Source organism: Mobula birostris, chromosome 15 (genome assembly GCF_030028105.1).
Source record: "Mobula birostris isolate sMobBir1 chromosome 15, sMobBir1.hap1, whole genome shotgun sequence".
Lineage (NCBI taxonomy): Eukaryota > Metazoa > Chordata > Chondrichthyes > Myliobatiformes > Myliobatidae > Mobula > Mobula birostris.
The window spans coordinates 22,073,409-22,088,117 of record NC_092384.1 but is presented as its reverse complement, the minus strand read 5'-3'; the positions used below and the strand labels follow the sequence as shown (position 1 = coordinate 22,088,117).

The following is a 14,709-nucleotide window of genomic DNA, read 5'->3' as shown; positions in this document are numbered from 1 at the left end:
TATGCTTTGATGTGTTTAAGGCTTGTTAAAGCTTTTAGAACATTATGCAGCCTACGGATAGGTGAAATACAGACAAATGAGAATCAAAATTCAAGACTCAAGTTTATTTATCACGTGAAATTCAAAATATACACCAAAATGCGTCATTTATGTTAACAGGCAGCACACCCGAAAGTGTGCTGGGGGCAGCCCGCAAGTGTTGTCACATATTCCGGCACCTATGTAGCATGCCCACAATGCTCGGCAATACAACACAGAACACCACAAAACAGAGCAAAATAAATCACAAGAAGGGATTACCCTTGATGAGCTTCCTGAGCAGCATCTACAAGCCGGGCTGGAGGACCTCCATCCATGACAAATGATTCCAACTGTGTTTATTTGGGGGTGCATTGTGTGCTAAAGAGAGGCCCTTTATGATATCTATTTTATTTTGTTATCTGCAGAAAATCCATACCCCTACCTCTAGAGAATAATGAGGACTTATTCCATAACCCTCTTAATTGGGGCCAAGAGGAACAAGTCACTCCTTAGAGAATCTCTCAACCACTGACCTGCTTTTGAAGTCACAATACATACATGACACATTTACTCATTCTTTGAAGGTGAACTTGGGAGGTTTCTCCTTGTTGGCGAGTGCAGAAGGAGGAATCATCCTCTCAAAATATGGACAAGTGATCTGATCAGGAGTTTCTTCATTCAAGCCTTTAGATTACTCTGCCTGAGGACCTGTGGAGGCCAAGTGAGTTCAGTCAAGTCACAGGTCGATGGGTCTCTAGATGCTCGGGAAATCCAGGGGTACAAGAACAGAGCAGGAAAATGGTGCCAAGATAAATGATTAAACATAACTCACTGAATGGCAAAGCAGCCTCCAGGGCAATGAATACTCTCCTTCTGATACTATTCCATATGTTTTTAAGCCTACCCAGTTAAACACATTTGAAATCAAGGAAGCAATGATATTTAAAGTGATAGCCCCTTCCATTAAGACGTAGATAGCTGCTAACGGCTTATTGAAGATGAGGCATTGTGGATTTGTTTTTCTTTTTTGTAGCTTTTGAGATCACAAAGCAGATCAAGAGCTGACTTACCACAGCAGTGGGGCTTCACTGCACTGGAACAAAGGAGTACTGGGAACAAAATTAATGTTGTAGAGTGCATCATTAAGATGGCACAGCAGCATCAGCCGGGAAAGCACAAACCTTTGGAGGCCAACGAAAGTGGCATCATTGTACTTCAAACACGTTGAGGTGAGAAAAAATGAGTTGCGGGGATACAAGGAAACAAGGAAAGGGGCAATGGGACTAATGAGTTTGCTTTCCTGTGAACTGGCATGGATCCCATTGTCTGAATTGCATCTTTCTGTTTTGTTGTGTTGTAAACAATTGGAAGGAGGAACCCACACACATACAGAAATTCTGTGCCAGAGCAGTGGTACAGAATTCACTTAGGAATCTTAACATTTCAGAGCAGTCCAAGCGTGTTCAGAGTTGACGATATACAAACGCAGCAAATAAATGCAAGTAAGGCTATTACAATAATGTCATAGAGATAGAATGCAAAGAGCGGAAGAGGAGGAAAATGATGGCGCTCGGGGAATGGAGTTCACATATGATAGGTTTACTGATGATGAAAACAAAATGAAGATACTGTGAATGATGGAAATCTGAAGTAAAAACAGAACATGCTCAGCAGGTCAGGCAATGCCTGTGGAAAGAAGGATACGATTTCAGGTCTGTAACCTCCGATCACACTTTCAACCTGAAATATACAGGCCTGTCAAAAATTTCTATACTTTTCAAAAAATCAATGCACAGCACACGTTTGAAGTCTGTGATGTCAATGGAGAGACAAGACGGCACTTGAAGAACAGGAGAGACTGTATTAGGTGGTCTGTAGAGAGGTCACAAATGAGAATGGGAGGGACTTCAGGACAGTTCATGAACACTGTCCATGAGGACACGTGAGTCGGCTGGGGTGATATACTGCGTCCGGTGCTCCCGATGTGGTCTTCTGTATATTGGCAAGACCCGACGCAGACCGGGAGATCATTTCGCTGAACACCTATGCTCTGTCCACCAGAGAAAGCAGAATCTTCCAGTGGCCATACATTTTAATTCCACGTCCCATTCCCATTCTGATATGTCTGTCCATGGCCTCCTCTACTGTAAAGATGAAGCCACACTCAGGTTGGAGGAACAACATCTTATATTCCCTCTGGGAAGCCTCCAACCTGATGGCATGAACTTCCGCTATTTCTCAAACTTCCGCTAATGCCCCACCTCCCCCTCGTACCCCATCTGTTATTTTATATATACACATTCTTTTTCTCTCTCTCTCCTTTTTCTTCCTCTGTCTCCCTCACTATACCCCTTGCCCATCCTCTGGTTTTTTCCCCCCTCCCCCTTTTCTTTCTCCCTAGGCCTCCTGTCCAATGATCCTCTCATATCCCTTTTGCCAATCAACTGTCCAGCTCTTGGCTCCATCCCTCCCTCTCCTGTCTTCTCCTATCATTTCAGATCTCCCCCTCCCACTTTCAAATCTCTTACTAGCTCTTCTTTCAGTTAGTCCTGACGAAGGGTCTTGGCCCGAAATGTCAACTGTACTTCTTCCTAGAGATGCTGCCTGGCCTGCTGCGTTCACCAGCAACTTTTATGTGTGTTGCTTAACATCCAAGCTAGTTACTTCTGATTTTACAAGGAGAGTTAAGTTCCCAAGTTCATCAGAAGTTTGTCTCTTTCGGTTTTGGAACCAACCAAAAGTATTTCAGTTTTATCTTCATTTAGTTTTAGGAAATTATTGTTTTTGCAGCCATACAAGAAGTCAGAGAGGACAGGATGTTATCATCATCAGGCTCAACGGAGATATACAATTGTGTATCCTCTGCATAACTGTGAAAATCAAGTTTATGCTCTCTAATGATGTCTCCTACGAGGAGCATGTATAAGAAGAGTAGGGCACCAAGACAGCTTTCCTGAGCAATACCAAAAGGTACATCGTATCTCTTAGAAAAAGTGGTTTCCAAGGCAGACAGAAAATTTTTGCTCTGAGATATGTGAGCAAAACTAATTAAGGGCACTACCAGACAGGCCAGCCCAGTTCTCAAGGCGCTCTAGGAGGACGTTGTGGTCAATCATCCAAAGGCAAAACTTGGATCTAGGAGAATTGGAACTGAGACCCTGTTGGCTTCAGCACTGACAATTTTGATCAGGGCTGTCTCCACACTGTGGTTTGCTGTCAAACCTGACTGAAACTTTTCTAGAATATTGTTCTCATTAAGAATTTTTTTAAAAAACTATAGTAATTTTTATGTTTTTGCTCTGTATTGGACCTCTCCAAAAAGAGGAGACCCTGCTATGTGCAGCTAACCAGTCTATGAATTGAATAAAGTTACTTCAATTAATTTACAGACTGGCTGTACATTCTCTTGCTGGAGTGACTTTCAGGGCCCGGAATGGAGATGGGCCATCAAGGTGCCGCTATTTCTGAAGCTGTATAATAAGAGGAGTATAAGAAGATATCACAGACAGAATGGTCCTTGTTAGAATGCAGGAATCCTTCTCACATCCCAAAAAATATTAGCACAGATTAACTTGAAATATTGCACTACACTACAGATTTATAAATAGTGTACAGCTTTAAATTTAAGGCTTAGAAGTTACTGCATCAGGAGCCTCAGTAAAGCAATACAAAAACAAAATAAAGAATGATAATTCTGAAAAACTGAAAATAACCAACATAAATTCACAGCAGGTTAATCACTTTCTTGAGCGAAAACTTCTGATAAAGAAGTACAACCTTAACTTCTTTTTTAGCTTTTAAATACCAACTTTGAAGAAGGCACTGTCAATAAGCATGCCGTGTAAACAGTTCATTGACCCAAAGTGCAATCACAGACCGATTTTATCCTAATGTCAGCGTGTGTGAACAAATGAACAAAAGGAAGAGTATTTAATTTCCACCATTTACATCCACAGGTTATCTGAGATTCCTTGATATCTGTTAAGTATACTACTACTGAAATGTACAGGACACAGTGTAATCCATTCCAGGTAAAGCCAAGAGACATATATGTGGATAATTAGATTTGATATGTTAGTCAAGGAGTAAATATTTACTAGGTTAACATCCAACTTCTGCTTTGTTCGGTAGAAAGGACAGGGCTGTAACTTCCCACCCGAAAGACTCATGTTTTGCAGCGTGGCACTGCTTCAATACCTCACATGAATTTTGGCTCAAGTTATATGCCTTTGTCTCTGGGTGGGACTTGATCCATGATTTCTGGCAGCAGGTGAGAGCACCATAACCTGTATCCAGGTTAATAATGAAGCATAGAAGACTCACAAACCTCCAATCAGACAAACACCATTTGTTGGGTTCTGCGGTCAATATGTGGGACAGTTTGCATACAAATTGATTCAATGTTTAAAAACATACACATAGCACAAATAACATGATATCTATAAAACATAAGTGAAAATTTGTGTGTTTTATGCAAAGTACTATACTGTCGTGGCCAGAGATGAGTAACAGATTAGATCATTCACTGCACCCTGAAGTTCATAAGTTCATCACATAATACACCTCCTGATTAGTAACAGTTTTCTATACATTTGCAAAACATTTAGCTTTACCACTTAATATAAATTTTAATTATATAAACAATGATCTACATTTAAGAATGCTGTTGAAAGAGCAGTTTGCAAACTGTCTAATTATCTAAAACAATGCAAATAAGACAATGAAATTCCTATTGACTATTGCATTAGCAAGTTACAGTCCACCAACAAGGTTAATTTCTTCCAAGTTTCCTGGGAAAGTCACATTCGGGCTGGTGCAAGTTCCGATGCATCACATTCGAAACGTACAGTAGGGAGACTCAGCTGGAGAAAGTGACTGAAGTCTGCCTGCCTGCAGGTTTCTGTCAGAGCAGCATTGGCTAGTCCTCCTCACGTTGCACTATCTGCAGATGGAGTCAGCGGGAAATAAGTGGCACAGAGCTCCCTGCGAAGAAGCAAGCAGCAGTGCTCCCACTAACCCACATCTCGTCTGCACGGGATCACCGTCATCCTTTGCCTAGCAGCCCGATTCTGGGGTGGCACATAAACAGATGAATGAGATAGTTAAAAGACAATTTGCCACAAAGATGACTCAGGGTCCAGATTACAAGCATGATGTTAATTTGCTTCGACTGAAAAACATATTTTTATTAATGTACATTTTTCACTAATCATGTCCCGTCATTCATGAATATTAAGGTCATTCAAGAAAGGGAACATTCTACTGGTGTGAACATTTGTCCTGTAGTGATAAATATTTTCACGGTGGTATTTGGACATCATGGACTGCTCAGCAGTCATCATGTCTTAAGGCCAACAGTGGTCCAAAGAGCGCTCACTTTCTAGCACTGAAGGGGGATGCTGAGATTCGCTGTCAGTGACTGAACTCTTCCTGCACGATCTGCTTTTGGATGGCCCTTGCCACATCCAGGGAAGAATCCTCCTGGTCATCCCCTTCCAACGCCGGGGCCTGGAGCTCCCTTTCCTCTGGGAGCAGTGGTTCCTCGTCGTCTATGTTGAAAAGGTGGCCTTCCTGAAGAGCAAAATTGTGCAGCACGCAGCAGGCTATAACAATCCTTGCCACCCTCTGAGGCGTGTATTGCAGAGCCCCGCTGGATCTGTCCAGGCAGCGAAATCTACTTTTCAACAGTCTTATAGCCCTCTCTACCACAGCTCGTGTTGCCGCCTGGGCCTGGTTGTATGCCTCCTCGGCCTTGGTTCTCGGACGGCTGAGCGGAGGCATGAGCCACGTCTGTAGTGTGTACGCCCGGTCTCCAAGGAGCCAGCCTTGCACGTGGTTGTCCTCATGGAAGAGGTCGGGGAGTGTCGAGTGCTGTACAATCACGGCATCATGACAGCTGCCTGCGTGCTTGGCATTTACATACAGGATTTTCTGATGGGCATCGCAAACAAGCTGAACATTCAGCGAGTGAAACCCTTTTCGGTTCACGAATATCAGTGGCTGCTCTGCGGGTGCCTTCAGAGCCACGTGTGTCCCTCCTATAATGCCCTGCACCTTGGGGAACCCGGCAATGCAGCGAAAGTCCTTGGCTCTTTCCTTCTGCTGCCTGGCTGTGATGCCAAAGTTGATAAATCCCGCAGCTTTGTTGAAGAGCACGTCTGTGACCTGCTGAATAGCTGCCCTCACTGCTCCCTGGCTAATGTTGCACATGTTCCCCGTCGCCCCCTGAAATGACCCAGTGCCGAAGAAGTTCAAGGCGGTGGTCACCTTCATTTCGACTGACAATGCCGTCCTGGCAGTGGAGTGTGGCTGAAGATCTTCACGGAGGAGCTCACACAGATTCGCAATGGCACGCTTGGATAATCGCACTCGTCGAATACAGAGCTCTTCCGAGAGATCCTCAAAGGACCGGCGTTGCCGATAGATGCGCTGTGGTGGGTAGTACCTGGTAGGGTGGTGTCTTTTGCCATGCTGTCTTATTCTCTTTGCTTCCATTCGCTGCTGTTCCTCCTCCTCCTCCTCCTCCTCTTCGTCTTCCACAATTATGGTGTAGAGTGGGATGCTCATGGGGAAAGCCATAGCTGCTCTACTTGGATATCTGCTGAATGAATGAATGGATGGATGGATGGGTGTGGTGATAAGCTGGGGCTGGGAGAGTGAGGTTGCAGATGCAGGGGCAGGTCTCAGTGAACGGAACTGAGGGGAGGCACCAACCCCACCCCCCTCTCCCTCTGTGGAATCAGACAGCAGCAAACTTTAGGGACTCTCCAAAGCTTCCCCAGCCCCTCCACTTCCGCCCGGGCTCACGTGACCGCCGGTCGGGGGGCGAGGGCCCAGCCGCGGCGTAAAGGGCAGGAAATTCCCGCCTGCTGCGCCCCCTGGCGACGGGCCACCTGTCCCTCTCCGCAGCCGCGCCGGTCCCTCCCCCCTGCACCCCGCCCAACCCAACCCAACCCGGGAGTGGCACGGCTGCCGGGCGGAAAGACTGACGCCGCAAGCGGCCGGGGCTCTCCGCCCTTGGGGCAAATCTTTGGCGTAAAGGGTGGGGGGGCGCCGGAAACAGTCGCTGCGCATGCGCACTCGCTGGACGCTGCTGTCCTGTCGACGGTTGGCAGTTCAGTTTCCTCGCTAGCAATATCAGGAAAAAGGGAAAGTGGCCTCTCGGTGTCCGCGCTGTTGAGTATTCCGCTTATGCTGACATTTCTTTGCACGGTCAATGTTGCCGGGGGATGAGATATAGGGATGCTCCATGAGACTGTCGGGAGAGTCCGTCTATAAATCGTCCCTCGGAAAGCAAGTTCATGCGACTCGGTACCGGCGTGCGATGTTATCCCTCCTGGGTCTGGATCGTGGGTCGTGGGTGTTTTAGTTTCGGTGTTCCGGGCCTGACTGAATTGCCTCAAACATGGCCCGGTTCCCTTGCTGATCCTTCGTCCCGTCCCCAGACGTAAGGGAATGCGGATAGGTTTAAAATAGTGGGCCACTGGAAATTCCGCTTTTGGCTGATGAAGTGAAGATGCTTGACAAAGCGGTCCCCCAATTTAGGATTGGTCTCACCAGTATAGAGGAGGCCGTTTCGGGAGTATCCAACACAATAGACAGCTCCAAAAGTTTCGCAGGTGAGCTGTTGCCTCACCTGGAAGGACTGTTGAGGGAGGAGGTGAATGGGGCAGGTGTGGCATTTCTATCGCTTGCACGGATAAGTGCTGAGAGGGAGATTAGTGGGGAGGGGTGAATGGGCAAGGGAATGTTGGGGGGGGAGGGAAAGATATGTGTAGTGGTAGGATCACTTTGGAGATGGCAGAAGTTGCGGTGGATAATGTGTTGGTTGCGGAGGCTGAAGGAGTGGTATGTAAGGGCATGAGGAACTCTTATCACTGGCGGTGGGAAGGTGGGGTGTGGGTGGATGTTCGGGAAGAGGAGGGGATTCAGGTGAGGGCAGCATAGATGGTGGGGAGAGGAAAAACCCCATTCATTGAAGAAGGTGGATACCCTGGTAAGGAAGGTCTCATCCCAGCTGTGGAAATCCGTAGGTTTATAAAAGATGTCATTAGGCAGTTGGTCTTCAGAGATGTTAACAGATCGAGAAAGGGGAAGAGGGTGTCAGAAATGGACGGAAAGAATCAAAGGGCAGGGTGGAAGTTGGAAGCAAGGTTGATGAAATATGGTTGCATGAAGCAGCACTAAATCAGTCAACATTGTAGCGCAGGTAGAGTTGGGGAGCTTTACCAGGGAAAGATTGGAACAAAGAGGCGGCCATTGCAGTGACCCATGTGGGTGCCCATGGCTACCCACTGAGTTTGGAGAAAATGGGATGAGCCAAAGGAGAAATTGTTGAGGGTGAGGACCAGACGGAGGAGAGTGGAAGTGAAGAGAAACTGGTCTGTCTTTTATTGACAAGGAAGCAGAGAGCTTTAAAGCCTTCACAATGGGGGATAGTGTATAGGGACAGGACATCCATGGTGAAAATGGGACGGTTAGGGCCATTTGGGTCGGCTGGTGGCACAGTGAGATCAGCGCCGGGCTCGAGAATGGAGGTTCCCGAATTCGATCCAGTGACAGACAACCCCCGAGCGCGCTCTTCATCCACGCCGGGTTGATGTCAAGCTCGTAACTCGGCCTCGTAAAATAATACTGCGAAATGTCTGTGCGAGGGGTGGTGCCCCACACAGCCTTTCGAACTGTGCCTTGTAAGGCATGAAAATGCCCGACGCTGGCCTGGCCTCTCAGGCCTGAGTCGACGTCGTCATCATCATCATCATCATCAGGGCCAGGGAACTGGAATTTAGTGAGGAGATCGAGAGTATATGAAAGTTCCGCGGACGTAGATGTGAGGGGATTGTACTGAGGTGGATAGAGTGAAGTGGGATGTAGACATGAGTTCATTTGGGCAGGAGCAGGCAGAGACAATGGGCCTACCTGGACGGTCAGATTTGCGGATCTTGGGTAGAAGGTAGAAATGAGCAGTGCGGGGTAAGGGAACCATGGTGGCAGTGGATGGGAGTTCTCCAGTGCTGTGGGGCATCTTTGACGGTTTAATGCGCAGCAGAAATACCGTTGCTGTCCTATTGCTGGTGCAGTGGCCCCACAATGTGGCTTGGCAGGCACACTGGACTTCATTGTGTGCAGTACACAAAATGCAGGGGCAACTCAACAGTACAGCAGCAAGCGAACAATCCTGATGAATGGTTGTCGGCCCAAAATGTTTACTGTTCATTTCTCTGTTAATGCTGACTGACCTGCTGAGTTCCTCCAGTATTTAGTGTGTGTTGTTCAAGATTTTCAGCATTTGCAGATCCCTTGTGCATGGAACTCTGCCATGGGTCAGGCACCATCCGTGGGGGTGGGGAGGAGCAACAGTTAACTTTTCAGGGCAGTGACCTTCAGTCAGGAATATTAACTGGTGCTCTTTCCACAGATGCTGTCTGAACTGCTGAGTTATTCCAGCATTTGTTTTTTATTGTCATCATTTCAGATCTCTGATATCTGTAGTCTTTTGCTGGTGAACACAGCAGGCCAGGCAGCATCTCTAGGAAGAGGCACAGTCGACGTTTCGGGCCGAGACCCTGCTGCAAGACCCTGAGCCAGGCCTGCTGCGTTCACCAGCAACTTTGATGTGTGTTGCTTGAATTTCCAGCATCTGCAGAATTCCTCATGTTTACATCTGTAGTCTTTTATTGCTTTTCATTTGCTGAAGTACATTGTGGCAACCTCTGCTAGAAGCTTGAAATGAAAGACATCATATTTATCACCTATGATAGTATACTCTTTTTAATTTATAGATGCTGCCTGACTTTCTCAATGTCGCTAGCATTTTCTGCTTTTAGATTTACCACGTCAGGTTTTTGAATTGAGCTGGATGTTGACCTTTCATTTACTTCAACATGTGGCAAAGTGTCAGTTAATCTCCTTCATGCTTTACTCAGCAAGAATTGTGTGAGCAGATGAAAGGGATGTTTATGTTTTCGTAGATCTGTGATTGAATTAAGTTTTTGATACATGATGGTGGTAGGAAGTAGAAGGGTCATTCATTGTCTGAAAGGAGCTTTGAATGTGACTCTGACGAGTAGTTACTTTAGAGAGGACTGCCTAACCGAAAACCATGATGAAGAGAATGGTTGGTGATCTTCGTCTGGGAAGTCTGTTGGGAACGACGATGACGTCAGTGATGAGAGCGAAGCGCAGGTGCACCTGCAGGTCGGGCACATTATGGCCATTGAAGGGTCGGATCGTCTCACCTTGGGTCCTGGTGCTTTTGATCGAGGTCCTTCAGCCGCTGCTCTGCAGATGTCCTGGTGCCTTTGTGGCGCTAGGCGTTACGGTCTTTGGCCAAGGCGTTACGGTCTTTGGCCAGGGTGTTATGGTCTTTGGCCAAGGCCTCCCAACCAGTCAGGGATATTGCATGTCCTCAAGGACGTATACTGCAAAGCATGGTATGAATTTCTGATGAAATCCCTCATGAAGGGACTCGGCCCGAAATGTTGATTGTTTATTCCCCTCCACAGATGCTGCCTGAGTTCCTCCAGCATTTTCTGTGTTGCTCTGGATTTCCAGCATCTGCAAAATCTCTAGTGGTAATAGTGTGAATTTCCATCCATTTTAAAGTGAATTTCTTTGAATGTTCTGCAGAGGGCAGCAGAGGACAGGGTAATGTGGAAGGTGGTTGCCTGGAGGGTAGATTCTTAAGCCTGATTTATACTTCTGCATCAGCGCGACACCGTAACCCTACGCAAAGCCAACTCCAGTGCCTGACGCGCACGTCACGGCAACGCAGAACGCAACAGCTGTGATTGGTCCGCCTGGTAGCATCGCATGTCAGCCTGCGCTGCAGTAGCTTCCCATTGGGCGACTGAAGGGCAGGGAAGGAACTCTGGCTGCAATGCTTCCATAAAGCTTTACAGACCCCTGAAATTATGGAGGGCACATTTCGTTTTTACGAAAAAAGACGCTCGCTTCTTGTTTACCCGGAGAAAGACTAACATGACCATGAAGCCTTGCACGGGCAGGTGTGTGCACATGCGTGACGTGCGTGAATTGCAGAGCAGTGCAGACACACCAACGCACAAGTATAAATACTCTCAATGCGCGTAAGTCATTTGCGTAGGTTACAGCGTCTAGTTAACGCAGAAGTATAAATTAGGCTTTACACAGGACCAGTCCACTTCGTCCAGTCAGTTGCTCCACCTGTCTTTACTTAGTTAGATTGATCATGTAGTGCTGTATTTCATTCTCCCTCATGCTTTTTCGGCTCATCTTAAATGTAAGCTCACTGTAACCTCTTCCTAGTATAACAAAGTTTATGAGATTTCTGTTATATTTATTGGTGACTGTCTTATTTAAACTGTCCCCCACAAATGGAAATGTTTTCACTGAACATGGCCTGTAACATCTTTCATAATATTAAAGATCTTGACTAGGTCATCCATCAGCTGCCTTTTCTCAGATGAAAGTGACCCTGTATGTGACCTTCCTTGATATATGCACCCCAGTTTTTCCATATGCTCAATATGGACATTGGCTGATCTTTCCCAGGTCCTCCTCTATGCCAGCTTTCTGTAGCCCTCAATTTTTGGGACTCTAAAAAGTTAACTTTTACTTTAAGTATTCCAATGGTCTAACCTCCACAAACTTCCAGGACAGAGAATTCCAGAGATTCACTGCTCTCTGTATGTATGTTGTCTTTTAATACTTGTGAATTTTCTTTACACCCTTTCCAGTTCCTTCTGTAATAAGAACATACATAAAGGAGTAGAATAAGGCCATTTGACCCATCAAGTCTGCTCTGCTGATTTGTTATCCCTCTCCTTCCCATTCTCCTTTCTTCTCCCTGTAACCTTTGATACACGTGCTAATCAAGAACCTATCAACCTCCGCTTGAAATGACATGGCACACAACTGAACGCATCACTGTTTTAAGTGTGATCCGAATAAAGTCAAAACAGTTTAGCATAAATTCCCTACCTTTCTGTCCTGTGCATTTAGAAGTAAAACATTGTGATTGGCTTGGCTTTTCTATGAGTTATTTTTGTGATCGTGTTGTTCCTCCAGCCCCACCTTGCTTCCCACCCAAGCAGTAAACGAGCTCTCAATTCTTCCAGCCAAAATGTACAAACTCGCATTAACTTGCAGATGGACAAGAAACAATTTCACAGCCAATGGGCCCAATGGAATTTTCTGTGCTAAGCGTTCACTGTCTCGTATTCCAACTCCTCTGGTGAAATGGATTGCCTACCTGACATTTCTTCGAGTCCAGAAAGCTGCTTCATTGAAGAAACACTGTTTGGATTGAAGTGTCTGCAAATAACAGGTAGAAATACCGGAATAACAGCAGTTCACACTTTCAGATAACCAGAGTGCAGGATTCAATAGAGAATTAGTTTGAAAACAGTTGGAATGCAGCACACAGCCCGATGTTTTCCAGCAGGGGTTGAGCTATTGAATTTGCATGTGATGTAGCCAGCTTTCTGGTAATGAGGATATTTAAATAAACCTGCTAACAGATAGCAGTCGCCATGTGGGATTAAACACTAAACCATATGGCTTGGTCTACAGCATCAATTGACAGGTACTTCTGTGTAGTGCAGGAGCTACTAAGGATTTTGAACCAAGAAGGCAATGGTGTATCTATATGTGTACAGTACGTATGTATATCTCAAGAGATTTCTTTCTTTGAGTAATGGGTACATGGCCCAAAGAGGAAGAGGATTGGGAGCAGTATTTCAGGTTGCAAGAAGGCAGGGCAGGAGAGTTGTTAGTTAGATATGCTGGAGAAGAATGGTGTAATCTAGGGGATGAAGCCCATGTCTATTCGGTTAGGGCTGAGGACAGATGGAGGAGTTAGTGCAATTACAGCAATTAGTGTTCTAAATCTGAAGCAAGGCGGGGTGTACATACGTCAGAGTTACACGGGCGGTGGAACTTTGCTCTTGCAAACATCTTACAATCAACACCTTCCTCAGTCCCTGTGGGACATTTGTTATAGTTAGTAAATGGAACACAAGCCCTAGAGACTGAACCGGTGACATCAAGAGCTACATTCTGTCATTTCCCAAGGGTTTGTAATGAGGATTGATCTCGTTCTCCAGCACTCCTATGTAACTGCCTATCCTGTCAGTGCTGGTTAGGGGAGGACTAATCGATCAGCATCATTGCACTGAAACTTTGGTGGGCAGGGGTTCCCATCCTGGGCTTCACAGACCCCTTCGTTAATGGTAGGGGGTGAATGGCATTTAAAAAAAAAGGTTTGGTGCCCCTGTTGGTGGGCATGTTTGATGATTTTAGTTCTCCGCAGCATCAGTGCAATAGCTCCAGATAGTATAGTGTTGATATTTGAGCTGAAGATATTGAAAACAGCCACTTTGTGCTTCACAGAACTCTCCAGTTATCCTTTTGAGCAATAGTCATAGACTTCTGCCTATTTTTGTCTGGAGAAATAGGAAATCACGAGACATTGGTGATCTAAAGTAAAAATATTTATTCAAAAAATGAATGAGAAAAGTAACTTGTCATTATTGGATTCTGATTTTTTTTTAATACATGATTTGGTTATTTTTAGGCATTCCAGGCTTCCATTTTCACCCTGTGCTGACATACGACAGATAAAGTAATGAAACAAAGCAGCCTTTCAATGCTTGTGTTTTGTGATGAAAATGTACGTCAAAATTGTAGCTCATGGAGTCAGGAAAGAAGAGACAACAGAGCTTTTCACAACTAACATAACTTTAAAAACCCTATGTTATGAAGAATTTTATCATGTGCATGAAATAAAATTTAGTTTAGACAACAGGTTTCTTATAGTATCTAAATAATCTCCCTCTTTCCATGCTGTCACTGGCATATAGTTCCACACATGCCAAAACTCTGGACTTTCCCTGACTATAGAACATCCCTCTCTATCCAGTGAACCACTTTTGATGTGTAGTCAGTGTTATAATGTGGAAAATGTCGCAGCTAATTTTCAGCAGCAGACTGCCAGCAGGTCAGATACTCTCCCTTTTATTCGTGTCAGTTGTTCAAACCATTGAGAAGACCTCTTCTGATCTTCATAACTGTTAGGAACAGGTGCAGGGGTTGGCCATTTGTCCCCTGTGACCTGCTGTGCAATTCAACAAGATTGCGACTGGAGCTCGTAGCCATTTGCCTGCACTGTTCCCATGCCACTTGACTCCCCCAGTGCACACAGTTTTGAATGAACTCACTGACTGAGCTTCCACAACCTGCTGGGGTAGTGAATTCGAAATATTCATTACTGTATCACTCGTAAAGAAATAGCTCCTCCTCTAAGTCCTAAGTGACCTACCATTAGTAGAGTCATAGAAGAGTACAGCATGGAAACAGGCCCTTCAGCCCATCTAGTCTGTGCCAAGCCATTTAAACTGCCTACTCCCACCAACCTGCTCCGGGACTGTAGCCCTCCATACCCCTACCATGTATGTACTTATCTAAACTTCTCTAAGACGTTGAAATTGAGCTTACATGGACCACTTGCACTGGCAGCTCGTTCCACACACTCACGACCCTCTGAGTGAAGAAATTTCCATTCATGTTTCACCTATCACCCTTGACCCATGATCACTAGTTGTATTCCATCCCATTCTATACTTCTGAGGCAGGGTTTTTTACCCTGAAATCATCACTATTTCTGGCATGTTTTGAATGATTCTTTTCAGCCACTTTCAGCTACTCACA

General features: G+C 45.6%; 1 protein-coding gene and 1 long non-coding RNA gene across 2 annotated transcripts; one reads left to right on the top strand and one right to left on the bottom strand.

The window, feature by feature from the left end:
* Positions 1-3,842: 3,842 nt before the first annotated feature.
* Positions 3,843-6,943, bottom strand: LOC140210254 (putative nuclease HARBI1). The gene has a single exon (XM_072279132.1). The coding sequence runs from the start codon at positions 6,598-6,600 to the stop codon at positions 5,434-5,436; it is 1,167 nt and encodes a 388-aa protein (XP_072135233.1). The 5' UTR covers positions 6,601-6,943; the 3' UTR covers positions 3,843-5,433.
* A 399-nt stretch (positions 6,944-7,342) lies between these two features.
* On the top strand, positions 7,343-13,796 carry LOC140210256 (uncharacterized). The gene is made up of 3 exons (XR_011889194.1): positions 7,343-7,640; positions 12,120-12,328; positions 13,577-13,796. It is a non-coding gene; the product is annotated as an uncharacterized lncRNA (long non-coding RNA).
* The last annotated feature ends 913 nt before the right edge of the window (positions 13,797-14,709 follow it).